The 27,608-nt window shown below is 41.5% G+C and overlaps 5 protein-coding genes across 8 annotated transcripts in view; 3 read left to right on the forward strand and 2 right to left on the reverse strand.

Annotated features, from left to right (window-relative positions):
* cabp2b (calcium binding protein 2b) overlaps positions 1-3,088 on the forward strand; it is a 14,981-nt gene extending 11,893 nt beyond the window's left edge. The window contains exons 2-6 of one of the 2 annotated variants that reach the window (XM_067599335.1): positions 1,106-1,136; positions 1,228-1,362; positions 1,690-1,799; positions 2,474-2,621; positions 2,730-3,088. In XM_067599335.1, the coding sequence (XP_067455436.1) occupies positions 1,106-1,136; positions 1,228-1,362; positions 1,690-1,799; positions 2,474-2,621; positions 2,730-2,755 (450 nt within the window). In that variant the 3' untranslated portion in view covers positions 2,756-3,088. The remainder of the gene's footprint in view (positions 1-1,105; positions 1,137-1,227; positions 1,363-1,689; positions 1,800-2,473; positions 2,622-2,729) is intronic. The other variant, XM_067599336.1, reaches the window with a different exon arrangement.
* Positions 3,089-5,406: 2,318 nt separating this feature from the next.
* On the reverse strand, positions 5,407-7,325 carry crybb1l1 (crystallin, beta B1, like 1). Its single transcript, XM_067598374.1, has 6 exons — positions 7,224-7,325; positions 6,879-6,976; positions 6,621-6,739; positions 6,393-6,525; positions 6,163-6,305; positions 5,407-6,068 (listed from the first exon to the last, which is right to left on the reverse strand). The coding sequence occupies exons 2-6, from the start codon at positions 6,969-6,971 to the stop codon at positions 5,897-5,899; spliced, it is 660 nt and encodes a 219-aa protein (XP_067454475.1). The 5' UTR covers positions 6,972-6,976; positions 7,224-7,325; the 3' UTR covers positions 5,407-5,896.
* A 1,532-nt stretch (positions 7,326-8,857) lies between these two features.
* On the forward strand, positions 8,858-11,571 carry cryba1l1 (crystallin, beta A1, like 1). The gene is made up of 6 exons (XM_067598375.1): positions 8,858-8,956; positions 9,360-9,442; positions 9,573-9,691; positions 10,107-10,248; positions 10,360-10,502; positions 10,879-11,571. Exons 2-6 carry the CDS (start codon positions 9,368-9,370, stop codon positions 11,024-11,026), a joined length of 627 nt encoding a protein of 208 aa, XP_067454476.1. The 5' UTR covers positions 8,858-8,956; positions 9,360-9,367; the 3' UTR covers positions 11,027-11,571.
* A 1,083-nt stretch (positions 11,572-12,654) lies between these two features.
* On the reverse strand, positions 12,655-20,776 carry LOC137189458 (uncharacterized). Of its 3 annotated transcripts, none has more exons than XM_067599338.1 (6): positions 20,615-20,776; positions 19,004-19,117; positions 17,595-18,910; positions 15,603-16,580; positions 15,287-15,421; positions 12,655-14,306 (listed from the first exon to the last, which is right to left on the reverse strand). In XM_067599338.1, coding segments are annotated over exons 1-6 (3,441 nt in total). In that variant the 5' UTR covers positions 20,616-20,776; the 3' UTR covers positions 12,655-13,409. The 3 variants fall into 3 exon arrangements, with proteins under 3 accessions (XP_067455439.1, XP_067455440.1, XP_067455441.1); XM_067599339.1 differs by lacking the exon at positions 20,615-20,776 and adding an exon at positions 20,395-20,596; XM_067599340.1 differs by lacking the exon at positions 20,615-20,776 and adding an exon at positions 20,256-20,361.
* A 674-nt stretch (positions 20,777-21,450) lies between these two features.
* LOC137189461 (tripartite motif-containing protein 16-like) lies at positions 21,451-24,808 on the forward strand. Its single transcript, XM_067599348.1, has one exon. It carries the CDS (start codon positions 22,442-22,444, stop codon positions 24,212-24,214), a length of 1,773 nt encoding a protein of 590 aa, XP_067455449.1. The 5' UTR covers positions 21,451-22,441; the 3' UTR covers positions 24,215-24,808.
* The last annotated feature ends 2,800 nt before the right edge of the window (positions 24,809-27,608 follow it).

The raw sequence follows: 27,608 nt of genomic DNA on the forward strand, positions 1-27,608 counted from the left end.
AAAATTAAAGGAGCATTGCAACACTTTAAGAGTGATTCAATTTTTTTTATAATCTAAGAAAATGACATCTCTATTCAATGCAGTTTGTATCCACATATAAGGGAATTAATTCCAGTTATTTGGTCGGTGGATGTGTCCCATTTTAAAGTCCCGTGTTGACAGTTTAGATGATCACACTGTAATTAGCTTTGAACAGACTGAAGACATTGTGTATTTAGTTTGTTGTCATCAGCGCAGCCAAAGTAAATGAACTGATCTCAGAGGATTTGTCTGTTACTATTCTCTCTCTTTAGAGCTCTTAGTTGGGAATGAGTAGGTTTGCGTGCGAGCCTGAGTGCTATGTTCCAGCTTGTATATGGATATACAGTATGTGTGCATTTATGTGTGTCTGAACAGTGCACATGTGTCCTAGGGTCTCTGTGCCTGCTAAACCTCCCAAATCTCCTAATCTCCAGATGATCCCACAAATAATCTGGTCACCCCTGTAATTTATGTTACATTGTCTGCTCCTATATATTATAAAGCTGTATACAATTTAATCCATATAGATTTAGATACAGTTTTTCATTATGAGATGCACTGGGTTTGTATATCTAATACAGCTTACTGCACAATTAGAGGACATGGTCACTGAATCCCCATCACCTCTCTAGATTCGCAAATTATGTATTAATGTGACTATAATACATGGGCTCTGTTTTTAAAACAATTTCAATGCCAAAAAACCAAAGTCCATTAATCAAAAACGTTGGCCAAACATCTCTGAGAAAACCTCAGTAAAATGTGGGTTTAAGTTATATTTTCCACTCATTATTCATTTCCTGTCATTTCTTACTGTCACTTGTTGTTTTGTGTTTGATTTTATTTTTTTCTTTGCTCTGTCAGCCCTCATAACATGACCAAAATGTGTGTGCTTGGTTGTCTAGGTGTTGCTGCAGTGATGTTTCTATGGATCCGACTGTGTTTATACTTGTGTAGTATATGTCAAACAAGCTTTACTAAATGTTTCAGCAAATGTTTTGCGTGGCTGTGAGTGGTGTCTGAGAAAGAGATTTAGTATTCTAAGGAAAGAGAGACTAACATGTGCCACTGGTTCATCCAACAGGACAGAGAACTGAGACCAGAGGAGCTTGACGGTGAGGTGATTTATCTGCTGCAGTGTGTTTCTGCTTTACATCGTCTTACTCTGACAGCCAACTCACAAAATATTAACATGTATGTTTTCAGAGCTCCGTGAGGCCTTTGTGGAGTTTGATAAACACAAGGACGGCTACATAAGACATAAAGACCTGGGGGAGTGTATGAGGACTATGGGATACATGCCCACGGAGATGGAGCTCATCGAACTGAGCCAGCAGATCTGTGAGTGGAACAGAAGGCTGCAGGACAATCAGAATAGAGAAGAACAGGACCAGGAAAGAAAAGAACAAAATAGAACGAAACAGATCAGCAAAGCCAAACAAACTAGTTGGTAGCAGGAACTTCTTGAAAGTTATTAAAACTAAATGGATGATTGTTGTCACAGTGATATAAAATACAATCGCTACTGTTAATGCAATTGATCTATAATCACCTACTAATTCTGTGCAGATATGTAGAGATAAGAAGAAATGATTGATAATCCAACAGAGGGGATTAACGTCTAGCTCCATGGTGAATTTGAAATGACTGTGTGTGTTTGTTGTGTAGGTGGAGGTAAATTGGACTTTGAGGACTTTGTGGAGCTGATGGGACCCAAAATGCTGGCAGAGACAGCGGACATGATCGGAGTAAAAGAACTGCGGGATGCATTCAAAGAGGTCAGGCTATTCATATTGTTACTTAAAGCTGCACTAAACAATATTTTTTATATTACCAATGGATCAAATAACCATGTATAATGCAAAAGGAGGGTCGCTCATAGTGATGAACACAGTAACAGTTATCATCAACTCTGCAGTTCGACCTTAACACTACAGAGCCTTTTAGTCTTTCACTTCATTGTTTTGGCTCATAAGCAGGCAGCAGGCAGCTGTTTTTCAGTGGAAAAGCACCAGATAGCAGGTTAGCGACTAGCTGGTTTTAACATACTGGAGCATTTAGCGGCTAAAGAGCCAGATATTTCCCTCAGGAGTAGGTGGAAACCAAAACAGCAGTAAAACGAGAGTTGCTCCGTATCTCCTGGATGTGTAAACAAGCAACTGGTAGCCAACAGGTTAACCATGTCAACTTTATGAGGTGATAATATGTCAGGGCTGTGTTTATGGCTTGTTTCCACTGGCTTTAAGTGGCCAAAAAAATCTGCATCTCAGATTTAAGCCCCTATATGAAGGATCAATGATGTGACTGTAGCAGACAGAAATGCAAACCCAAAATGTTCCAATGTATTCCTCTAAAAGCTGAATAATCTACCCGCCAGATAGATCACCAAATTCCACTCAGTGCATCATGTAACATGATCCTCAATGTCCCTCTTTCTCTCTTCGTGATCCAGTTTGACTCTAATGGTGATGGTCAGATCAGTATAACTGAGCTGCGTGAGGCCATGAAGAAGCTGATGGGGGAACAAGTGACCAACAGAGAGATAAACGAGATCCTCCGAGATGTTGACCTCAACGGAGACGGTTTGGTGGACTTTGAGGGTGAGAGAGATTCTCTTTGCCTTTACAGGATCATTTAAGCGACCACATTCACCATCATTGTTTCACCTCTCACTCCTTTCTCTTTTTTTTTCATTTTTTTTATTTCAGAGTTTGTGCGAATGATGTCACGCTGACCGGTCCAGCTGCCCTCATGTCAGATGGACAGACAGACATTATGCAACTGCTGGAAAAGGGAACATACTGCTCTTAACAACATGCATTTAGAGTTATATTTTTATATTAAATCTATGAAAAAGAGAAAAAAAATGCTTTGAATAGATTCTATAACTTGACTTCACCTGTCTGAACTTGCAGTGCAACACACATAAAGAATTTAAGCAGCTATAAAACATATCAAAAGCTTCATAGACTACAATTATGACTGTGTTTTTTAGATGTACTGTATTTTTATATATCAGTGTTTGTCCTTTGAGTGTAAAATCTTGTTTGTAAAAACTGTCAAATTCTTTTTTTAATTAAAGAAATGTAGAAAAAACTGCATGAATGGTCACATTATTCAAACTTGTGAGTGATGTGACAAACAGTCACATTGTCAAAAGAACAATCCATTAACAGCATACATTGACTGTCACAGTGCCTTGTTGAATCGTCATTGTACAAAAGAGGAGCTTGGCAAGGATTCAACGAGAGCACGCACTGGCTGGGCTGTGATAAACATAGAGTGCAGGAAAATATTAGAGTGACTTACTGTTCCTAAACAAGTCAGGAGGCATGCATAAACATCATATTGTGCTGATATAAACATAAACAAAAAGGTTTTATAGCTGAGTGTACGTTGAACCTTGCAATACAAAGTAGTTGGAATTACTTTCTATCAATAGTTAATTGTTATTATTATTATAAGATAACTTATAGATAATTAATCTTGGGTGGATAATAACATAAATATACTAATTCCTGTTAGAGTGATCAGATTCTGCTTTAACTTGAAGGCTGCTGTTCGTATTTTTTGCTCTCCAGGGTTGAAGGTTTATCTGATACATCTAAATCTTGTATTATTAGTGTTAAAGTATGTTTACAGGAAGAATAGAGGCACTCGATATAGGTCATAGTTGCTCTTTTTGGCAAACTGCTAAACTGCATCAACAATAAACATTCTCAAGATAGTTTATGTGGCTACATCATAGGTTGCATACATGTCTTATATATATAATGCAAACTTGAGCCTCTGAATGATTAGACTTCTGACTTTGACTCAGTTCTTTGAGCAATTTATGAGCAACAACACTGAAAAAGAGTAAACAGAACAATAAATTCAACCATGGAAAACCGGCCGGAGTTGGCTTAAAAAAGTTTCTGCTGTAACTTGAACTTTAGGTTGATCTCATCCCTTTTTGCAGTCAAAACTAATGTCAATGTGTTTTTTTAAATTTATTTATTGTTAATAAGTTTTTATTATTAAATTGGGGAAATATCAGAGATGTTTTTTATCTAATCTCAGCCAGTTGGAGGGGCGTGTTGGTGTCTGTGATTGACAGCAGCTGACAGGATAGCAAACGAGACAAAGTAAACAAACCTGACTGTCAAGTCCTGCCACAAGTCAGGGGCAGACAGTGTGTTGTTAAAAGTGGTGCTGAAGAGCAAGAACCACACCTGCATCTAACTGGACAAGTGACATTTGCAGGTATGTTAACATGCTGCAGCTGAGCAGGTATTTAGCTATATGTATCCTGCTAACTGATGTTACAAGTGAACTTTCCACCTATGAATGTTTGTTTGGTCGCTGAAGTGCAGGACAAGATGTTTGTTTATGTTTGTAAGTTAGATAAGAAGGAGACTTCAGCAGGAAAGCTCATGTGTCATGTGTGTAACAGGCTGCTGTCTGACCATCCAACCAATCAATAACAACACAGGAAACCAAAAATATAAAACCTCATTCTCTCCCTTTAAATTTCTGATTTTAGGAAATGTGATTTACCGAGGAGGAAAAAAATCAGTTGGACTTCAAATTATTTTACAAAAATAAATATTTTAATTGGCACAATTTTTTAATTGAAATTATTTTAAAGTATCTATTTACAATATTCTTATTAAAGACAATTCATTCAACATTAAAAACAATTCATGAATAGCATGACAAAATTTTACTTGTTTCCCAATAATATAAATCAATTAATTAATTTCTTTTCAATTCATTTAATTCTATCTACGTATCTCTATACATGAGGTTCTTTGGCCCTGTTTTACTGTATTAGGCCATTATATTGTTATTTGGAGTGAATGAGCTGATGTTTCATTTTAAATTCAAAATAGAAAAAAGGAAAATGGAAAAAAAAAAGAATTTAGCAGATATTTAGATTTGTCCTGTTGCTAAGTTGTGAAACCTGCTATTGGATCCAGTGGGCTCCATGCTGTCAAATGATTAGCATCACAGTTCTGAAACTGCCCTGCTGGTCAACTTGCCCTTTTGTCTACACTGTATTGTTTTTTTTTACAAAGCAGCTTTATGATTCAGAGGTTTTTTGAAGCTGACTGTGCAGCTTTAAACAAACCACATTCAGCATCTTTACAAAGAAACTGTGAACACAAATACCACACAAATGACATGCTGTTCACAATACTTCCTGAAAAGTTTGAAGTCAAGCATGAAATTATATTTTGTGTCCAGCTAACATCCAAAATAGTGAGCTTCAGAAAGGCAGCGTTGATATTTGTTAATATTTTGTGTCTATTTTTCATGTATCTATTTCTTCTTTTTACTGTTTGGTTCATTAATATTTTAACTCTGGTGTTTTTTCCATTAATAAGTAACAACAACAACATCTTTGAAATCAAGATTTTCCTTTTTATTGAAAACTTGGCCAGGATTCTGTACAGCAGAGAGGGTGTGCAATGCACAGGGGCAAGAAGACGGGGGTCAGGGGGTTCTGGGGACTCAGTTTCCCATGGTGCATTATACCCTGAGCCGAGAATCGTGTGTAAAACAGCGAGAGGTGTCTTGTTTCCTCTTTGGTGTCTCAGAGGATTGTGGAGGGGAATGAAGTGAGGGACTAAAAAAAGGGAGAAAAGGGGGGAAAGCGAAGCTCAGCCCATAGGGGAGAAAGAGAAAAATAGAGACAGAGAGGAATGGAGGGTGGTCCAGCTGGTCCTTCCACTGAGGTGTTGTCTCCGATTTCAGGGGCACATCTAGATCCTCACCCTTCCCCTCACTGTGTTAGATCATACACCGCTTAAGGTACATCTCTCCCCCTTTCCCTCTTCCTCCGCCCCTCTCCCTCACTTCCGCTCTTTCTCTTTCTCTCCTTCCCTGAGCCTCACTTGCTGGCCATGGTGTAGCAGCCCTGTTGGTGCCACTGCATGTCACGGATACGCCTCACAGACTGGAACTGAGGATTGCGGGCACCGTACTCGTTGAAGTGCCTGAAGTCACCCTTCTCCAGCAGGTACTGGCTGCCACGGTATCCGGGGAACTGGTATCCCACCCAGCTGGAAAAAAAAGAGGAAACATGTCAGTAGTGAATTGAGTTTTATGTCGTTTGTAGCTTCCACCTTTGCATGCTCAGAGGTAAAAGACACTCACGTTCCACAGCTGACAGTGATGCTGCCAACTCTGTCGGTAAAACCGTAGGAGAACAGGCTAGGAACGTCATCGTCCATGATCTCCATCTTGCGGCCCTTGAACTCTCCGACCTCGTACAGGCAGATCTTGTGCTTCTCGGGGTCCTGTGAGAGAGAAAAGTTGGTTTAGATAAGAGTTTAAAGCAAAAGAGAAAGGGAAACTCGTGAGAGAGAAGTGATAGACGTTTTTACCATTTTGACGGGCCTGAAGGACAGCAGGTAGTCGTTCTTCTGACAGTTGCTCCAGGAGTCCCAGCGAGGGTACTCTCCCTTCTCCAGGATGTACATCTCACCGCAGAAGTTCATCTGCTCATAGGCCACGAAGCTGCAGATGAGAAAGCATTATGAAGCATCCGTGCAAAGACACCAGGGTGAAATGTGAAAATGCTCTGTTTTTTCGGGGTGGGGGGAGAGACTTACGGTCCACACTCAACGCGCAGAGAACGCACGCGGTCCATGCCCAACTCACACACATTCATGCACTCGTTGCTGATCTCGATCATGCGACCCTGGAAGTTCTCCTGGTCATACACGTACATCTGCAGGGGACAAATGCACACAGATGAGTCAGTATGGCAACAGTAAGGGTCTGTGATATTGTAAAACTAAATATATCTCAGCGATAGGAACCAGTATTATCTCTATCTGAAGCAGCAGTTTCATGTGAGAGCCACCCACCTTGTAGGACATCATTCCGGTCTCAGACTTCTTGCTCTGAGCGGCCTTGCCGTCAGTCTGGGAAGAGGTCTTGGACTTATCTCCACTGGACATGATTACTGGGTGGAAAAAGAGTCAGAAAACACTGTGAGAGGGGAAAGATCATGTGACAAATCTAACCTGCTGTATTAACAAGTGTGAGGGTGTTTAGAAAATGAAAAAAATGAAGGAAAGTTTAACGATGTAGAAATATATTTAAAAAAGTATATAGAGTAATCTGCATCTTTCAGTCTCATCTATGGCTTTTCCTCTTGTTTTCTACACACACCTGAGGGCACACAGTATGTGTGTGTGTGCGTACCTTACCTGTCTGTGTGTACGATGCCTACGCCGAGCCTCACTCAAAGTGTGTGTGGCTCGGAGTGCGCCCGTCCCTTTTATACGCTGGCGCCCACAGGAGAGGGATTATGGAGAGAGAAACAAACCTGCTGAGGTCAGAGACACGAGACAAAAGAAACCCCACATCATCAGAGAGGGACGGGCCGAGGGGACGGGCGGAGGCAGTGGACGAGTGACAGAAGCTGGAGAACAGACTGATGTCCGATTTCAAACAGGACTGATAGAGTACAAGTCAAGTTTCTACAATCAACTTTTAGAAGTAGTTAGTGCAGTGATTCTCAAACTTTTTCACATCAAAGACCCCTAAACTGACACTAATTAGACCACAGACCCCCATTTGATAAGATTTTATCCCAGGATCACCCATCTGATAAGATCTTTGCTTTTAGATGTTTTATTACAGAAAGTGTATGAAACCAAAATAGTCATAGATTATGTCATTGTGTTACTTATGGATGAAATTATAGTGACAATACATGATTCCCCTTTTTGCTGGGAACCTCATGGAAGGACCCCTCAAGGACCCCCTGGGGGTCTTTGAGGGGTCCTAGTTAGTGGACCTTAAACCAAAGCAACTTCAGTCTTACATTTAAGATTCTTATTCTCCTACTTTCAGATCCACTTATTCAAAATCTGAAATAATGATATAAAATAACACCTTTAAACAGGTTTGATTACAGTGACATAGAAACATTTGTGTTGTATACAGAGAATTATTATTATAATTGTGGCTGTATGGCAACAAACTTCTGGCAAGCTTTATAATTATGTGGCAAGGTGTCATAAGGTGTAACATGTTAAAGTCTGATCCAGATAATACCAGTAAGCTTTGCATCCATATTCCTAATTAAAGTCAAAGTTGTACAACCCATTTCATGTACAGGAACCTCAAATATAGAGCCATCAGATTCCTGTTTGATATAGATGATAGTGACTCTCAACAAACCCAATCTGAGGAGATTTATTGTGTCGGTGGAATGATTAAGGTTTACAATTGGACAATGTTTAAATGGAGATGATGTGACTGCAGGGGAATCTACATCATACTGTTTCTGTCAGTGCACAATTGTCCGATGAGAGAAAACTGAAAATCATCCTGATCCCTGGAGCTTTGCAGGACTCCACTTTGTAAACTTTTAATGAAGCTACACCATCCATCTGATGTGTGAGCGCACACAGGTGTATCTTTACAGGTGACAGTGTGATGTCATTGTGTGACTGGAGGAGAAAATTAAACTTTTGCTATTCCTCTAATATTTCTCTACATGCATAGAGACCCACCCAGTTCTCTCGCACGGTGTCCCCCCGGCGGTGCCTCTCTGCTCCGCCGTTAATCCCCACATTCTCCATCCCGATCCCGGCCCTTTGTGCCGGCGCACGCGCTTGACTGCTGACCGGGGTCCGAACATACCGGAGCGCCTTTGTTCCAGAGCTCCAGCAGCACTATAGGATCTGCTGAGCTGGCCGCCCGGGCACGACAACAGCATCCAGCGGCCACGAAGCATCACCAGGAGCGCGCCTCGCTGCAGCCAAAATGGACAGTGAGCTCGGATGCTGGTCATAGCCGTGAACGCGCACCGGCAGGCGCGCCCCCTGTGCGCCCGTATAAAACTGAAGCGCCAGGTCCTCTCAAAGCTCTACGCGAGGCAGGCGGTAGGCGCGTACCACTCCCAAGCTCTTCCATTAAAGTACCAATCTAGGTAAGGCTCCATCTCTGCTTTCAACTCCACTCAGCGACACACAGACAGGAAACTGAAGGAAACAGAAAACCAAAAGCACTTTCTGAAACACCGGTACAACACGTTTATAGACAACAGTATTGTACTTCATATATTACGTTTTTTGAAGAAAAAAAAGTAAATTAACTGTCTGCCCAGAAGCCCTTCAGCTGTTTTAGTTCAGGTTTTTTTATGAGAAATACTGCAGCTGAATAAATGATAGTTGAAAACAACCATATTTAACACTAATTTAGAAAAAAACATGCAACATAGACAGAAGTATTGCCTTGTTGAAGTCTCTTAAAGACCTTTTATGTCCTACTCTGTCCTCTCTCCCATACCGCCATGTGTTTTTCTTTACCTCTGTCTTTATGTTCCACCTCAGGAGCAAACATGTACAGAACTACAAGGTCCCCAATGATGCAGCCCCTGGTCAACTCAGGAATGGGCGTGGCTCCTTTCTTCAAGGTAAACATATGTTTGGTTCAAAACTAGATAAAACGGATGGAAGATTGGTTACTTTTATATGATCTGTGTGTCTCTGCTTGATACTAAAAGCTGTGGATTAATTTCCCTCTTAATGGTTCTGTCTCTCCAGGTGACTGTGTTCGAGCAGGAGCACTTCCAGGGCAAGAGCCTGGAGTTCACCTCCGAGTGCGTCAACATCCAGGAGTGTGGACTGGACAACATCCGCTCCATCAGGGTGGAGAGCGGAGCGTAAGTCTCACAAAGTTTGGTTCTTTTCTGGTGACGACAAGGCAGAAATGGGACTGTGCAAAACATCAGGGGCAGATTTCCTCTTTAATGAAATACACAGATAAGCTGAATCAATCACAGTCATTCAATCACAAAAGAGGGGTAAAGAGAAGCAGCTGAGTCAGAGTGGGGTTGAAAACTTAGATGTGGGGTATTTAAGGGAAGCTGTGGCATAAAATCAGAAAGATATCCCTAATATTTTGCTCATGCCTTGTGTATATTTTTGATTAGAAGCTAAAATATGTCCTCATTTTCAAAAAGCTATGCGTTAAACTTTGGAAAAACTACTTTTAAATGCATATACAGTAGAACAAAGTGATGTCTGTGGATCAGCATGTTAACAACCTCCTCTCTCTCTCTTTGTTTCTCTGAACAGCTGGGTTGGTTTCGAGCACCATGACTTCCAGGGTCAGCAGTTCATCCTGGAGAGAGGAGAGTACCCCCACTGGGACTCCTACAGCGGATCCCTCTCCTACCATGTGGAGCGCCTTATGTCCCTGCGCCCCATCTACTGCGCCGTGAGTACACCCTGACCGTCTGTTTTGTGGCTGGAAGAGAGAGCAGAAAGACAGACATCATTTTAGTGATTTTAATGTCAAGCTGACACCTGTTTCTCTGTCCCCACACAGTCCCACCAGAGCAGTCGCATGATCATCTTCGAGAAGGAGAACTTCATGGGCCGCAGCGTTGAGGTCTGTGACGACTACCCTTCTCTGCAGGCCATGGGCTGGATGATGCCTGAAGTGGGCTCCATGCACGTGCAGTGTGGCGCGTAAGTTACTGTGAATCTGATGGTGTAAACAGCACCAACAGGATTTGCATTTTTCACATCAAGACACACCTCTACAAGCCATACTGTACTGTATATATGGTACATCACCCATAAGTTAGGTTTCTGATGTGTTCATGAGACCAAATCCTCAAAGGCACCATTGAATTATCATCTACTTCAATCTAGACTCCATATCTCAAATATATATACACACTGTTGATCACTTTAATCCCTCATCAGCATGTCCTGTAGCTAATAGACATATCAGATGAAAGCTCTAAGCATGTACCAAATCCCCAATCTGTCACAGCAGCTCATGCAGCTCCCAAAATAGTCCCACTAACCCTTGTGGCCTTCTCTCTCCCCCCTCCCACAGCTTTGTGTGCTACCAGTACCCTGGCTACAGGGGCCAGCAGTACATCATGGAGTGTGAGAGACACAGTGGAGACTACCAGCACTGGAGGAACTGGGGCTCTCACTGCCAGACTCCCCAGATCCAGTCCATTAGGCGCATCCAGCACTAAGAGGAGAACAGGCTGAAACTGAGGCCACGGCCCACGGACAGCAGCTCCCCTCGACTCCCCCCTCCTCCTCTCTTCTACCCATAATCCCCTCTCTTTCTTTCTCTCTTCCAACTTTTTCCTTCCTCTTTACTTGAGCCGCAACAGCCGCCCCGACTCAACACCACTACTGATTTACAGCCAAAGTGTGATAAGAGACAATATCGCACTGTTAAAGCACAGGGAAACACACAGTCCATACACACACATACCGACATAACTGACACTCAAAGTGTCTTTTTACTTGGTTTAGAGGTCGCTACACACACTCACACGCAAAACACACACCTGCGCTGTATTCTCACCTGAGCTGGTCGAGGAGCAGAGCAGCTGTCAGTGTGCTGGAATCAAACAGACGGGAGATGAAGCTCCAAAATGGCATCAAGGAAAACCTCCCCGGTTACAGCCATGCTGAGAGCGCACTGTGGTGCAGCTCAGATGTGCTTTGTTGTTGTTGTGTGTAGGAGGTTGATCCACATGTTGATAACTAATAAACTCATTTCACTTCACATGCTCTTCTTCTATTATTTATAAGTGTGTTTGTAATTTCACTGCACTGAGAATGAATGTATGTTGAGTTGTTTAGACAAACACAAATACTTATTCCTTCCTCCCTTTTCAATATGAAACACCTGAAGGCTCTAAATGTACCTTTAAATGTTTAGTTTCTCTCTTCAGAGATCAGTGTTTGTGGTTGGCTGGAGTTCAGTTGTGATCGGTTTCTATAGTGAAATGTTTTCACAGTGGGGGAAAAAAAAACAGACCTAAATTATGTTGCAGGTGTGGTTTGCAAAGTTTATTTGTCCCACAGTGAAATCTTGTCACTATTGGACTACAATTCACACTACACAGCCATCGTTCTCTATAAACAAGGATGAAACTACAAACTTACAGCTGCCTTTCAACTCAGGTGTCAAGTGATGCTTATAACCACATTCAGACTTGAAAATGAAGTCACATAGTTGCACCAGCCAAACTAATTTAAGGCGGTAAATTAGGCAGGCTGCATGTACTGTTGGGAAAGTTGATGATAAAATAGGATGTTGGATGAAGAACATCTTCGGTTATTAATCTCAAACTAACTGTTCACTGGTGGCCGACAGAGCTGTATGCAATGCAACCAGGAAGACATACAACAGAAAAAAATGAAAATATCTTCACCACTCTGACAAAACTTATGTAGCATTTTGGAAAAACTGCAATTTATAACAAGCAAATTAATAAACACCCTCGACGACACATGCAGCATCAAGAAATGTGACGCAAATACAGAAAAAAACAAGCAAATAGAGAAAACCAACAGAAATCACCTGGTGACTCTGAAACTGACAAAAACCAAAAATAAAGCTAACAATGTGTGTTTTAGTTGTAACACTGTGACTGTGTGATTCCAATACTAGTGGATACTAACTTATATATGTTGTGTTGGTATTTTAATGACCCTAAAATCGACTGATACCATGTGCTGAACATTTATATCTTTAGTTTCAATCCTAACAACTAAACTAGGGGAAAAAAACTTCAAATTAAATGTACGCTCTGACGATGAGCCTCATTTTTGTGAAGTCGAGTCACTGATGAGACACGTAGAATCAAAGAGAAATTTTTATTGTACAATCAGTAAAACAAGGAAGACAAGAGTTTTCCTGGAACATTTACAAACAGAACAGAGGCTGACATTATCAATCATATTTACAACTAATACAGTCATAGTCATATTTACAACTAATAAAACAACTATTGATCCCTTTGACGGTACATAAACCTGATTTTTCAAGTGAATACTTTCACTAAACTGCTCGCCGAGTGTTGTTTTCAACACTCCACAGTCAAACTTTGCTGAACATTTCTGCTTAACAGTAACAACCTTGTAACTCTTTACATAAAATCAATGGTTTAAATATCTAAGAAGTACAAAAAAGGAACGATCCCAGTCACCTTTGACAGTTTGACAATTGTTAAGTAAACTACACAGTCTTGTTTTGTGGATCGTTAAATGCATTATGATGCACATCTTTTCTGTCTTTCAACATGCTCGCAGCTATTCCTAAACACTGATGGAATAGAAAAAAGAAAGTCCCTCGAAGTGATTGTCAGTGTGTTTGAACATGATAAAAACAGAAGACAGTTCACACATCACAGTAAATGAACATTTATAATGAACCCACAACGGCCAACTTAAACAAATTCAGGGATGTTTTCTGGTAAATGTAAGAAACTGAAGAAGACACACTTTCTTTTTGCACCGGGGTGGTCGTCATAGACACTAATGTAAGAGCACCTCAGGGTGGTATTTTCTGTTAACAAGCTCACCTACTCACCTTGACTTCAAACTAATGAAGACGGCTCATGATGTGTAGTCTGTCTTTTCTCCGCTAACGTCAATCTCCTCGTCTCCTTCCTCTTCCTCGCTGCCTGAAGACTCTGTCCAGCTGATGATCACTGGATCTGGGAGGGGACTGGACCCTCCAATCACATCGATGTCTCCGTCTCTGTCCTCTTCCCAGCTTCCTGTTGACCCCAGACTGTCCTCTTTGGAAGCAGGAGGCTTCACTTGAACAAACGCCGTTCTGTTCTGGCGGCAGATCTTTTCCGCCCGCTCTCGGCAGTCATCTTCTCTCTTCAGGCTGGTGCTCCCGACAGAGTCTCCGTCCACATCGATTATCTCATCGCCACTGCTCTCCATCTCTTCATCCGTCAAACTTTCCCTTCCCTCCCTGTTCTGACCAGCCTCTTCAAGTTTGATTTCACTCCACGCTGTTTTCGCTTCTTGTTCTTTTCTTTGTAAAGTGTCTTCTACGCTGGTCAGCGAGACGGTCTCAACATCGATCAAGTCCTCAGTCTCCAAGGCTGCTGCTTCAGACACATGATCTGCAGATTCAGAGCTGGGTAAACACGTCTCAGACATTGGCTGTGTCATTTGCTCAAAGCAGACCTTCTTGGCCACACTGGTGTCATCGCTCCTGTCCTCTGCGACTCTCTTCGTCCTCCTCCCTGCTGTTGTCTCTTCCTGTGGCAGCACAGTCAATTCTTCTTCACGTCTCTCTTGATTGCTTTCTAGTTGTTCATCCCTGACACAGGGCTCTACAGGCTGCAGCTGAACTGGAGTTGTGGGACTCTCATCATTAGATAAACTCAGAGGCTGTCTATTTTTACAGGGCCTGCCTCGCAATCGACCTGGCTGGCGTGCTGACTGTGGTGGTCGTTTGTCTGTAAGTGGCTGTTCAAGAAAGGGCATACTGTCCTGTAAAACAAGTCATACATACAAAGGCTTTACTTTACTTTTTCTTACCTGATACAGATTCTTATATTTAAACTCAAGTTATCTACTGATTCTCATGAGTACAGCTCATCACCATGGATACCTGCACTCTCATTTCCCCAAATTCAACATCTGTACATCTGTTGCATGGCACTCATATTGATAGGTGACATTGCTGGCTTCATCACGCTGTTAAAGTGATGGATATTTGTCATTCAGACATTGGTGACTTCTATGTTAACGTTTCTCAGGTAACAGTTTATACACACATGATATTTGACACCCGGTGCACGAGAGGAAGCACAGAGAGCGTGCGAGAGGGAGTGGTTAGTTAAAATGTTATGATAGCAAGGAAGGAGACTTTTTTGTTCGTTCACAGGCTGCGTCACTGATGAATTTTAAGACTTATCTTGCTGTTGAGACTATCATGAGCATAAGGGATGCTCACACTGAATCTGCCTGTCAACTTCATCATTTAATGTTTAAAAAGTCTGACATGCATCATTGAATGACAGGACGTTAACTTGCTTCTCTCTTACTGCCTCCCCAACACCTCAGAATTGACTCTGTCACATTTTTTCCTTATTAATTAAACCAATTTTGTGCATAAGAAATGATGACTGAGATATTTTTTTACAGTGATGTTAAAAGGCGAAACAAGATATTTTACCTTCTGCTGCTATAGCATTTAATCCTGCCTTTACTGAATCATTCAAATCAGATGTTAACATATACAATTTTACAGTAAAAGCCTGTGACTGCTTTCACATGATGCACATAGAGGAAGTGATGAGTATCAGCAGCAGCTTAACGTGTCAAAATTTGCTCACTACAGCAAATAAACAGCGCTGGACAGAAAACTCTATTTAATGTGGATCCGTCAAGTGAGGCCAATAACCAGCGTCATGGATCTGTGCATCCCTGCTCTACACAAGGCATCCAATCTCATAATCATTGCTCACTGTGATATGTGCTTCCTTAAATCTACTCCTGATTGGATAGGTCTTTTTGCTCCATGAGACCAGCTGATTCTCGTCCCATAAGCGGACACGTGGTGATTTCACTGATGATGAACTGGTTTTTGTTTTTGCAGGACTCTGAAAAAAAAAAATCACACAGACGAACAATTGACACATTTTACTTCAAATTCAGTGGCTCTACCTCATCTTACTATTAGTTATCTGACTTTTCATGAGAAACCTGTTTTTATACTTGGCTGATGGTGACGCAAGACACCAACAGAATCATTAGTGGAGAGGAGTTAGAAAAGTTTGTCACCTTGACTTCCAGACTCTGACAGCTGCGACTCTGCAATGTAACTTTCACTGGCAGCGGGCCGCTCCTCTCTAGTTGCACCACAGGCATCTGCTGTAGCTGCTTGTCTCCTCGGTCGGGTACGATTTTGGTCTTTGCGTCACTCAGTGACACAGACTTCTTCACCCTCCGTTTCTCCAATGAGAACAGATACTGTTTTGTTTTTCTCCTTCTCGGCCGTTTGGCTCGGACTCTCCCCGATGTTCCCTCAGTGTGTTTGGGTGGAGCTGCGCTGCGGGGAGATGACTTGCGCGGCTGTGAGCGACTCTGTGGTGTTTCATCAGGGTGTCTGATTGGACGGCGTGCCTGTGCAGGACGGGCGGTGTGTAAACGCTGTGGATGAGGAGTGTGAGGGGCTGTGATCTGGATCTTGGTTCTGCTGTATTTGCTCAGGACAGTGTACGGCTGGTTGGTCTCTGTGGTGCCATCGCCGGCCATCTCTTCCTCTTCCCTGGCAGTGCAGCTGTCAATATGTTGCTCAAAGGACTGCAGGAAGTGCTCCAGCATCTCGGTCAGCTCCCCCTCTCCCTTCTGTTGCAGAATTGGCACCTCACCGTTTGCAGAACTGGATCTGCCGGCTCCATGAAGACCTGGACCTGCATCCAGGAGGCCAGTGGTATGACTTTGTTGTTTGTTTTGGGAAAAAGTGTTGATAGAAGAGGAACAGTCGAGGCCCATTATCACTTCCTCCAGAAGACGATCAAAGTGCTCTGGCTGGTCCTCATGAGAAGGAGGGGCTGGGGGAGGAAGGGAGGTGGTGTGGAAGAGGGACGATGCTGGACCGGCGTAGGAAGCTGCAGGTAACATCGGGCTGGGAGACGGAGAAGGCTGCAGGGAGAGGCTGGGCGCAGGCAAGGTACGGGAGTTGTAGAGTGGTCTCTGAGTAGATGAAGGGGAAGCTGCTGATTTGGCTCTCGCCCTCTGAGGCCTGCCGACAGGGTCCTGTAACCAGAGAGGAAAGATTTTTAATTTATGCTAAGAAAACAGAAGTCTTTACATAAAAACCACGAGTGCAGATAAAACATACCACTTACAACTATTACGACAGGGTTTCTCACAGTGTTTTATAGCGGGAAGACCACCACAAATAACAGCATAAAAAGTTAATACACTCTAACTTCATAGTTACTGTTCAGGTGTAAATGGTATCAATCTTCTCATCAAACTCTCTGCAAGAAACTGAGTGAGCATATTTCCTAAAATGTCAAATTTATTCCTTTAAGGCAATCTGGGGCAGTTGTGGCCTAAAGGTCAGAGAGGCCTAAAGGTTCAATCCCCAGACCAGCAGGACAGATCTGTGTGAGGAAAGTGAAGAAGCAGTGCGTGCCCCTCTCTCACTGACTGCCTTTGAGCAAGGCTCTTAACCCCAGTGGCTCCAGTGGAGCTGCTTAACGGCCAGTAGTTCAGACTGTGGTTGTACTGGTCAGCTTCCAAGTATGAATGATTAACTGTGTGAATGTGATCAGGGTGTCCCTGAAAAAGAGAGCATTGCTCTCAGAGAAACTCCCCTGAATAAGTAAAAGTTAAAAAAAATCTGATGATAATGCATCACAAGAAAGGAGGAGTTATCTTATGGAAATCTACTAAACCTTTGTAACTAAGGAATCTTATTTTATGATGTCAGAATACAGGTCAGAAACTTTTTATAAAGTACCAAACTTTTTTAAAGCAATAATGCCATTTTAGATTGAAACTATCCCTGAATTACCTAAATTATCCTGTTTCTACAGAAATTACTGTCAAGATGTAAAATACTCTCAAAATGCTGTTTCACTGTGATGTTGAGAGTTCATAGAGTGAAGCTTATTTTACTACAGTACCAGTCAAAAGTTTGAACACACTTTCTCATTCAAGTGAATTGGAAAGTGTGTCCAAACTTTTGACTGGTACTGTATTTAATGTGGAAAACCATGCCATCGCTCTTGTGTCATGTCCAGTTGTCATGACCACTCTCACCTGTTTCAACTCCTGCGTTGTAGTCCTCCTCCCACGCCGCGTTTTCCCTCCTCCTCCAATCTCACTGTAAGGCAGAAGTTCTCCACTTTGGATGAAATCCCATGATTTACCGCGCCCCCTTCTCCTCTGACAGCTCTTCTTCAGAAGCTCTCTGGTCTTCAGGTACAACTTCCTGCCTACAGCTCCTCCGCCCTGACTCGTCCTGCACGCCTGCATGCCCCACCTCTGCAGGAACAGCTTCTGCAGCCTGCTCACCCCCACGTCCTGCACATCCACCGTCTGCGTTAACCCTCCGCGTCCCCTCCCTCCTGTTCTTGCTCGTGGTCTCCTGGCTCGTCTCTCACCCGTCCCGGCCCTCCTGGCACCTCCATCTCCGGCTCCCCGCTGTCTCTGTGGTCGCCCTCTGCAGGGCTCCTCCACTCTGTCCGGGTTCAGGAAGTAACTGATAAATCCTGGGATGTTGTCCTGAAACTGCTCGAGCTGCTCCTCCTCCCATTCTTCACCCGCAGTGACATCTCTGCCTGCTCCTTGAGGGCCAGCCCACCAGCTATGAGGGTCAGCACCCGATGGGATCGCTTGGCTGGAAAAAGGAAGGAGGGACGGGGGTGCAGAGGAGTACGGTGGTGCCACAACAGCAACAGGTGTGTGTCCAGCAGCAGAGGATGCCTGAAAAGAAGCTGCAGGAGCAGAGGAAGGTTGGGGTGTTTGATTTGCTTCTGGCGGGTAGGCGAGGGATATGGGAACATAGGGAATTTGAGGTGGAACAAGATGGGAGTCTGTCTGTCCTAAACTCTGTAGAGCAGTCATATCAATGGTTTCAAGGGAGGCTGCAGGGTGATGAGAGGGAGCAGTGTTTACCTGAAGCTCTTCTGTCTGCGTCCATGAGTCTTTTTCACCAGTTGACAGCATCTCTTTCCACAGAAGTGTGCTCCCATCCCTCACCTCTCTCCTCCACTTGCCCTGTCTCGCCTCACTGTCCTCAAGTATCAGTGGCTCTGTCTGCACTCCCACCTCTGTGTGCTGGCAGTCTCCTTCCCCATTTCTCCTTTTACGATCTCTTTTTGTCACTTCCACAAGCCCGTGGATGCCAAGCTTGGCCGCAGCAGAAATAGCCTCTTGCTTCTCCTTTTCCCCCTCCCCTGCCATCTCCCCCGAGTACAACAGTCTGACCATGTGGAGCAGCGTGCAGGTGCCAAGAGCCCGAAACTCCAGGAGACGACTCTGACCAGCTGGGGGCGCCGGTGTGGAGGACAGAGCAGAGGAGAAGTGGGGGCTGATAGCTGAGAGAATACAACTGTGTGCTGGCACTGAAACACCTGAAGGAAAGGAGAGAGTTCAATAATAATCATGGTTTTCACAACAAACCACAAGGAATTGATTGTATAATTTAGCTTTATGTGTATTTATACCTTCTGCCTTGAGCAGAGTGTCACAGAACTGGCTGCACTGTTGTTGTCTTTGCAGCTCAGCTAGCAGGAGGGCTTCAAACCCAGGTTTCTGGTAGCACCACATCTCCCCATCCACTTAAGAGGAGGAGCAGAGAGGACAGCGAGGATGAATCAGTAAAATGTGATGAGAAACAAAAGGTGAAAATATCTCCTACTTACTTATAGTTAAGAAATGTGGTATCACATATCTGATCCAATACATAATCTTTGTTTACTCATCGTTTGATCGCAGAGTTCCTGATTTAAATTTCAGATTATTTTGTACAGTCAGCATGTTTGGATAAGATTTAACATTTGAGATCCTTGACTTCTTTTGGTAAATGAAAAAAAAAAGGTTTATAGAGAAACATGTTTATATTTTTCAAAGGAAAGTATTGTTAATAAAATTCAGGTATCATGTATACAATATATGAAACACACTTTCTGAGTCCCAGCTGACCAGAATTGTCAACAAAACTTGCAGCGAAACTTCACTTGACTCTCAGCATCAGATGAATTTAAAGATTTGAAGTGTAACAAGATGATTTTCTATTTGTGTGTTTTTGAGAAACTGTAGAGTCAACAGAAGCCTGTGTTTTGTGCCAAAAAATCAAGACCAGGATTGACACCCAACAATCTATCTTCTGTGTTTTGCATTCTTGTTTTTCTTTTAGTTAATGTTGAAGTGGAACAAGAAACAGAGTATTATCAGCATTATCTGCTGAGATACTGCATATTTGAAGCAGTGCTGCTCTAAGCTGTTATAGTGAGGTGTATTAAAACCATATTATAAATAAAGGTTGTGCACTTTAAGGTGTAGCCTAATATTCTAATTGTTTTAATTTATGTGTAATATTTTTGCTTTGGTAATGTATAACTAAACAGGAAACTACTTGAGTTATTACTATTGTCATATTCAGTGGCTTAAATCCTTATTTTTTAAGTGAACTGTTAATTGATGGTATTACATTTTGCTAATTCAGTGTCCAATATTGATTTATTACAGATACTGGCGCCCTTAAATGTTAGCTTATTCCTAAATCCCATCGATACGAGCATACTCCTAATTATTTTGAAACTCAACATCTACCATGACAGTAGATTTAAAATTCTCCATAATTTGTTTAATAAAAAAATACATAAATGAGTCTAAAGTGAGAACAAAGTGTAACATAACAAACTGCTTTTTGCTCTGTTAAAAGTTTGCCTCCTTAGTGTTATTTCCACAACATACCATATATTTACTGAATAAAATCAGCAATAAAAATTCCTAAGCTGGGGCTAAACTTTTCTTCTTTTTTTAAAACCGGGTTTTAAGTCGAAAAACCTTAAAAACCTCATCAAAGTACCGCGTAACGTGGATGAAAGCACACCTGCCTGTTAGCATCACGGCTAACAGCTAGCAGCCAAACCGCGCAGACTGAGCAGGTATAAACCGGTCAGGACAGATACTCTGTTAGTTAACATGTCATGAACACCACATTAAATAACTCTAACAAAACTTTATAGTAAATCTGGGCTGTTTAAACTTCTCTCTCCCCGCTGACTGTAACTTTAGACGCAGACAGGTGATGGGACACCGGAGACACTCACTGTTTGCAAAGCTCCCGATAAATCCTCCCACGTCAAGGAAATACAGTTAGCTCATTTTTAAAATAAAGATATATGTGTATTTATATATTTTACAGTAAGACTAAAGGACAGTATTCTGTTTTCTTCTCTTTTAGTTTTACTGTCCGTTTTTGGTGGGGTCAATCACAGGTCAGCGTGGTCAGCGGTTTTTTCAAACAAACTTTATTTACACAACGGATCTGACAACAGGTTCATTCAACAACAGTAACACGACAATACATGCTGGAGGAAATACACAGATCATAATACATACAAAGATAAAGAAATAAAAATAAAAAGCAAACACAAACAAAATTAAATTAAATTGATTACAAATCAAATTCATTTCATAAGGCTGTAGTTTCCACAGCTTTGTGCAGTATTTTAGTGTCCAGGGAGGATATTAAGTAGACAGTAAGGTTGGGTGTCTGTTGTGCAAATTTTCTGGTGTCAACATGGAATTTAGCTAATAAAGAGTTAGTTGTCTGATTTGAAAAATTGTTTTCCACTTTTATCTTGATATCTTGATCTTGATCTTGCTAGTGTCACTTAATGAAACTTCATTTTATGTTTATTCTTGTTCATAAATTTATATAATTTATTCCATATTACATGGGTTTATTACCCAAACCCCATGTAATAAAGTGGGACTTGGAATCTTCCGGCCATGACCCGGAAACCATTTTACGTCCACCATCATCAAGGATGTTCTGATGATGGATGTATTATACTTTTATAATACATCCATGGTTCTGATCCCTTAAATGCACCTCGATGAGAGGAGGAGCTTAGAGCGAGTGGAAGTGATTTGTGGAAGTTTTTTACTGGACGGCAACACCCTGTTGATCCAATGTGTTTACTGATTGGTTATTGATTGGTCAGCTCATCTGATGGGACAGTAAACAATCAGGCTCTTGTTGTAATACAGCAGAGCAGAAAAACTATCTGTCGAACAGGAATGACCTCACCAACAGCAGCTTGTCATCTGAATTACTCATAAAAAACACTATTTGTTTCTTTTTCTTCATAAGCCAGAAGGCTTCTCTTTTCCTCTTCTTTACTGTTTCAGTACGTCTCAGCTCCTTCAAGAAAATATGACATAACACAGCTGTGTGTCTCCTATAAAATCATCCTGAGCCTGAAAAGGACGTCAGTCTTTCACAAACTAAACAAGAAATATTTTATTTAAATATATTCTGCAGGCTGCAGATGTTTTTATTGTTCCTTTATGTCGGTTCTGTTCTTTTACTAATTGACAGATTTAAATTGTCTATTTGTGTCTTGTTCTGTGACAGCCAGATGCTGCTATAAATCTATAATCAAATGATAAATAGGTGTTTTCCTTCCAGCTATCAACATGTAGAAATGATCAAGTAAGTGTTTAAACCTTCAATTAACTGTATATGAATTTTAAACTTTAGAGTTTAAACTGTAACTTAATAATTTCTACATATTGATAGTTGACTTCTTCATATTTGACAGTGGAGGTGCTGTCTGTCATTGTCGTCTCCTCAAAATAACGCTGGAGTGAGTGGGGATGTCCCTTTTGGTGAATTAAATTCCTCTGTCATCGCTGGGAGGAGCTGAGACACTAGTGAGGGATGCGAGGAGCCACCTCAAAGCACCCAGTATCAGTTTCAGTAATTGTTCCTCTAACTAGATGACTCAGCGCTTAATAAGCCCCCCCCCCCCCCTCCTGCTCGTAAACACAACAAGCTCCACTCTGTCCTCATATTTCCTTGGTACCTCCCCTTCGTATCTACAGTTTGCAGATGGGCGTAACCAATGTGATGTAGCTCAAGAGCTGTCATGCTGCATTCACTGCAGGATGTGGGTCAGAGAAGAGTTCAAACTTGTTTCATTTGTCAGAAAGTGAAACTCAGACAGTCATTGCCACAGAGAGCTGAAATGGCGCAGAAGGGAGATCAGTTGGACCGAGAAACCTTCTCTTGTTCGATTTGTCTGGATCTACTGAAGGATCCGGTGACTATTCCCTGTGGACACAGCTACTGTATGAGTTGTATTAAAGGATTCTGGGATGAAAAGGATCAGAGGAAGATCTACAGCTGCCCTCAGTGCAGACAGACCTTCTCACCAAGGCCAGTCCTGGTGAAAAACACCATGTTTGCAGCTTTAATGGAGCAACTGAAGAAGACTGGACTCCAAGCTGCTCCTGCTGATCACTGTTATGCTGGACCTGATGATGTGGCCTGTGATGTCTGCACTGGGAGGAAGCTGAAAGCCCTCAAGTCCTGTCTGACTTGTCCGGCCTCTTACTGTGAGAAACACCTCCAGCCTCATTATGATGCAGCTCCATTAAAGAAACACAAGCTGGTCGACCCCTTGGAGAAGCTCCAGGAAAACATCTGCTCTCGTCACGATGAGGTGATGAAGATGTTCTGCCGTACTGATCGGCAGTGTATCTGTTATCTCTGCTCTGTGGATGAACATAAAGGTCACGACACAGTCACAGCTGCAGAAGAAAGGACCGAGAGGCAGAGAGAGCTCGAGGTGAGTCGACAGAGTATCCAGCGGAGAATCCAGGACAGAGAGAAAGACGTGATGCTGCTTCAACAGGAGATGAAGGCCGTCAATCGCTCTGCTGATAAAGCAGTGGAGGACAGCGAGAAGATCTTCACTGAGCTGATCCGTCTCATCCAGAAAAGAAGCTCTGATGTGAAGCAGCAGATCAGATCCCAGCAGGAAACTGAAGGGAGTCGAGTCAAAGGGCTTCAGGAGAAGCTGGAGCGGGAGATCAGTGAGCTGAAGAGGAAAGACGCTGAACTGAAGCAGCTCTCACACACAGAAGATCACACACAGTTTCTACACAACTACCCCTCACTACTGTCACAACTCAGCACATCTACAGACTCATCCAGCATCAATATCGGTCCTCTGAGCTACTTTGAGGATGTGACAGCAGCTGTGTCAGAGCTCAGAGATCAACTACAGGACATCCTGAGGGAGAAATGGACAAACGTCTCACTGACGGTGACTGAAGTGGACGTTTTACTGTCACAAACAGAGCCCAAGATCAGAGCAGGATTCTTAAAATATTCACGTGAAATCACAATGGATCCAAACACAGCACATATTAAGCTGTTATTATCTGAGGGGGACAAAAAAGCTGAACAAATGAGTCAACAACAGTCTTATTCTAGTCACCCAGACAGATTCACTGTGTGGTGGCAGGTCCTGAGTAGAGAGAGTCTGACTGGACGTTGTTACTGGGAGGTGGAGTGGAGAGGGGAAGGAGTCGGGGTAGCAGTCGCATACAAGAATATCAGCAGAGCAGGAGACTCTTATGAATGTGGATTTGGATTTAATGACAAATCTTGGATGTTAGATTGTGACACGGATAATTCTTTATTTTGGTTCAACAATATCTCAACTCCCGTCTCACGTCCTCGTTCCTCCAGAGTAGGAGTGTACCTGGATCACAGTGCAGGTATTCTGTCCTTCTATAGCATCTCTGAAACCATGAATCTCCTCCACAGAGTCCAGACCACATTCACTAAGCCTCTCTATGCTGGACTTTATCTTTATAATGGAGTCACAGCTGAGTTCTGTAAACTCAAATAGACAGAAGTCACTTCAGACTTCATGTGTCAGATTCTGTGTTGTAAATCTTCTTCTTCTTCTTCTTTGTGAGAGCTCGTTGCTGTGGTGTTTCTCAACCGCACAGAGATCAACTGTCAATCAAACTGTCATTGTCAATACTTTTTTTTTTCTTTTCATTTGTTGCTCTGTTGATGTTTTGAGTTTCTTTAAATGTCACTTTTTCCTGTGTGTTTTTATCATGGAGATTATCGCTGCTCATGATGACACCTTTTACCGTCACTGACATTTCTTCAGATGAAAATGTGAACTTCTCTTTGTTCTAAATCATAGTTTCATGTTTGTATTGATATATGTGTGTGCTGTTGTTTCTCTTCCACTTCAGCGTCTTAAACACTTTTTGCCACTTTGTAAATTCATAAAGAAATGTACAAACTGTAATTATCATGATGATAATCAACTAGGAGATCATTTATTGTGTTCTGGGTTAAACAAACTGATTGTGTGGATGAAGTGAATCTGTACATGAAATCATTGAACAAGAGTCATTTAACAGACTTGGATGTGTGAACAATCTGAAGCTTTACATGATCAATAAAGTTGCTTCTTCAACAATGATTACGCTATTTCCTTCTGTTGTCACATCAGGATCTCATTCAAAGCCTCTGGAGAAAATGTGAAACTAAAATTAGAGTTAATTTGAGGCAGTTTTCCACCACAAAGCACAGAGCTCATGTTCAGGGCAGACAAATGTTTGTCAGTCAGTCTCTGTACATTCAGCTTTCTTCACTAAAGCATTTTAATACTTTTGAGACTGAGCTAATTTTAACACCTTATACTGTTGAATAATCTAATCTATAACAATACATATATATCAAACTGATCAAATGTTTTATGTGTAAGCGATTGACCTAAAGCTGTCAGATAAATGTAGTGGAAGTATAAAGTAGCAAATGAAAATTACAAGTACCTCAAAATTGTACTCAAGTACAGTATTTGAATAAATGTACTTAGTTACTTTACACCAGTGGTCCTCAACTTTTTTTGGGCCAGCGCCCCCCTATCCATTATCCAGGTCCCTTACTGCCCAGCATCAATTAAAATGAAGGCTAATTGTCTCCCCTGAATATTAATGTTGATTATTATTTTGTGTGATATCATCACAAAAGCTTGTCATTGGATGCTAAATATCAGATTTATTTAACTGGACAGTTGGAATATCATTATCATTAGTTTCCCATTCAGGGAGTAAAAAAGCCATGTGGATAGAAATGATATTTATGAGTGTTAAACAAATGCAACGGTTAGATATCTGACTGTCAAACTTTGATTAGGTCTCGTTAATGATCACAAACAGCAGTATTTCAGAAAGCAGTGATTTGGTGCCAGACAAAAAGGCATTCATATTAATTGTTCCAACGGAAAAGTCTGAGGCCACTGGAAAAAAGCGGGATATGTATCTATAGCTAAGGTGTGCAATAGAATACTGGCGGCATTTTTTCTTGTTCTGCGCCATTTTGCTGATAAGATAGATAAGATAAAAATATGATTGTTGTTGTTTTATGATGCCATCCAGTTGATTAAACAATCGGATGTCAAATAAAACAGTCAAATAAAATAACCAGATCAAAGGCCCACAGGCGTTTGGTTTTGGGTTGGAGGGGCAATTAGTGACTATGTTTAATTTTTTCTAACATTAAACTGGTGCATAAGCACTTGACAGGCACAATAGAGCATTTTCAGGTAGTTTTCTTCAGTTGGAAGTTTGAATTACTGGTATTTAAACATTATTTTCACTGTTGTTTGCAAGTCTAGTTCAAAGATTATTTTAGGATGAATGTTTTCTCTTGAACTACACATCAGTGAATGCTAACGTTAGTCCTCCCTGGTCTGTACCTTCACCTTGTTTATCCCACTTGCATTTCATAATTAATAATAGTCTACTATCTAAAGCACATGACAATCGAAGTTTATTCAAATATGTAGCAAAGTTGATTAAGATATGTTGGCTGCTGAGCCCCAAAAGACAGAATATTGGTTATTTTAGCTCAACCAAAGTGTGTTTCTAAGCTGTAAGTTGCTGCGAAGATACTGTAGTTTGTTGCTACGCAGCACTATAATCTGGGACATAACAGATGATTTGTTACATGTTGTTTTCACATCATTGTGATTCATCCTGAGAGGAGAACAGAGGCCGCTCGGGGAAAGTAATTCCTAAGAAGATGAACAGTGAATCCTCATCACCACTCTTCCCCAGAACTTGACGTGACTTCATGAGAGGACATTATGTCCTTGTTTAAAATGTTTCTTTCTCCTATTCAGTTGTTTCATTTCTCTTTCCCTCACTCTGTACTTGACTTTCACTCTTGTTTCTTTCTCACTCAGTGAGCTGGAAGCCTGGATGTCAACCTTCTGCCAATTATAACAGAGGACATTTGAAGGCATTATAAACTGTTTATCTTGCAATCTGTTTGTTTGTGCTTTTATATTTATTTAAACAGTAGTTTGCAACGCAGTTACTGTTTATACTCATGACTAAGTTTTGCTGGCAGCTCAGGATATTATAATTAACAGATTTACATCAAACCGCTGTGAACCCCTGAGGGCATGAACCTTGAGATTTATTTTTTCAAACATACTTGAATATCCTTGGCATATTTTAAAGCTTTTGAATAAAAGTTAAGTTCCATAAAGTTGTCACTTGTCTCATTCTCTTGTGTGTCAGATGTTAAGGGTTACACATTTTTTAATGTTAAACTGATCTGATCTCATTACTGGACCATTAAGATTGAAGACATATTGTTATTTACAGTATATGTCTGCAATTTATAGTTGTTTTTATTAATATGAATAAGAAGAAAACTTTTCAGCTGTTTATTGTAACATTTACAATAAGGAACTGTACATGTAGATTATAATAGCAACACTGTAAAAATACTTTTATTTATAATTATATTACTGCAGGCCGACAGTATCAAACTGTAAACCTCACATCCTACAGCAGAATACTGTAATAAATTTTATAGCACTTAACTGTTGAAGTAAATTACGGTAGTGAAATTGTAAAAATGGTAAATTTACTGTAATTTTACAGGAAAATTTGTTAGAATGTATCTTTATCTCATCCAAAAACAATTTATTTGTCCCGTTTTGGACATATCACAGATATACAACAGACTGCATTAATGTTATCTCAGAACTTTTTATTTCCTTGTTGAGATAAAAGGCACAAATCCGACTTTATGGTCCAGCTCATACAGATTTATAACGTCTGTTAATATCTGACTTTTGTTCCAGATTCTTCATTGCAGAGTTCAGAGCTGCTGTTCTGAGATCAGATTTCCTTAAAGGACACTTCTGGCTAAGGATGAACACAGAGAGTTGAGACTGTGAATCCGAAGACCTTAAAAACCTCCTG

Source organism: Thunnus thynnus, chromosome 9, assembly GCF_963924715.1.
Source record: "Thunnus thynnus chromosome 9, fThuThy2.1, whole genome shotgun sequence".
Classification (NCBI taxonomy): domain Eukaryota; kingdom Metazoa; phylum Chordata; class Actinopteri; order Scombriformes; family Scombridae; genus Thunnus; species Thunnus thynnus.

Bases quoted from the DNA above. Each gene is read 5' to 3' on its own strand.
- crybb1l1 (XM_067598374.1), bottom strand. From the start codon at position 6,971: ATGTCCAGTGGAGATAAGTCCAAGACCTCTTCCCAGACTGACGGCAAG. The intron at 6,740-6,878 runs GTGGGTGGCTCT...TGTCCCCTGCAG, and splicing joins CCGGAATGATGTCCTACAAG to ATGTACGTGTATGACCAGGA. The intron at 6,526-6,620 runs GTAAGTCTCTCC...TCTCATCTGCAG, and splicing joins CTGCGCGTTGAGTGTGGACC to CTTCGTGGCCTATGAGCAGA.
- cryba1l1 (XM_067598375.1), top strand. From the start codon at position 9,368: ATGTACAGAACTACAAGGTCCCCAATGATGCAGCCCCTGGTCAACTCA. The intron at 9,692-10,106 runs GTAAGTCTCACA...TTCTCTGAACAG, and splicing joins ATCAGGGTGGAGAGCGGAGC to CTGGGTTGGTTTCGAGCACC. The intron at 10,503-10,878 runs GTAAGTTACTGT...CCCCTCCCACAG, and splicing joins ATGCACGTGCAGTGTGGCGC to CTTTGTGTGCTACCAGTACC.
- LOC137189458 (XM_067599338.1), bottom strand. The intron at 18,911-19,003 runs GTATAAATACAC...CCTTTCCTTCAG, and splicing joins CACTCTGCTCAAGGCAGAAG to GTGTTTCAGTGCCAGCACAC. The intron at 16,581-17,594 runs GTGAGAGTGGTC...CTCTGGTTACAG, and splicing joins CAACGCAGGAGTTGAAACAG to GACCCTGTCGGCAGGCCTCA.
- LOC137189461 (XM_067599348.1), top strand. From the start codon at position 22,442: ATGCTGCATTCACTGCAGGATGTGGGTCAGAGAAGAGTTCAAACTTGT.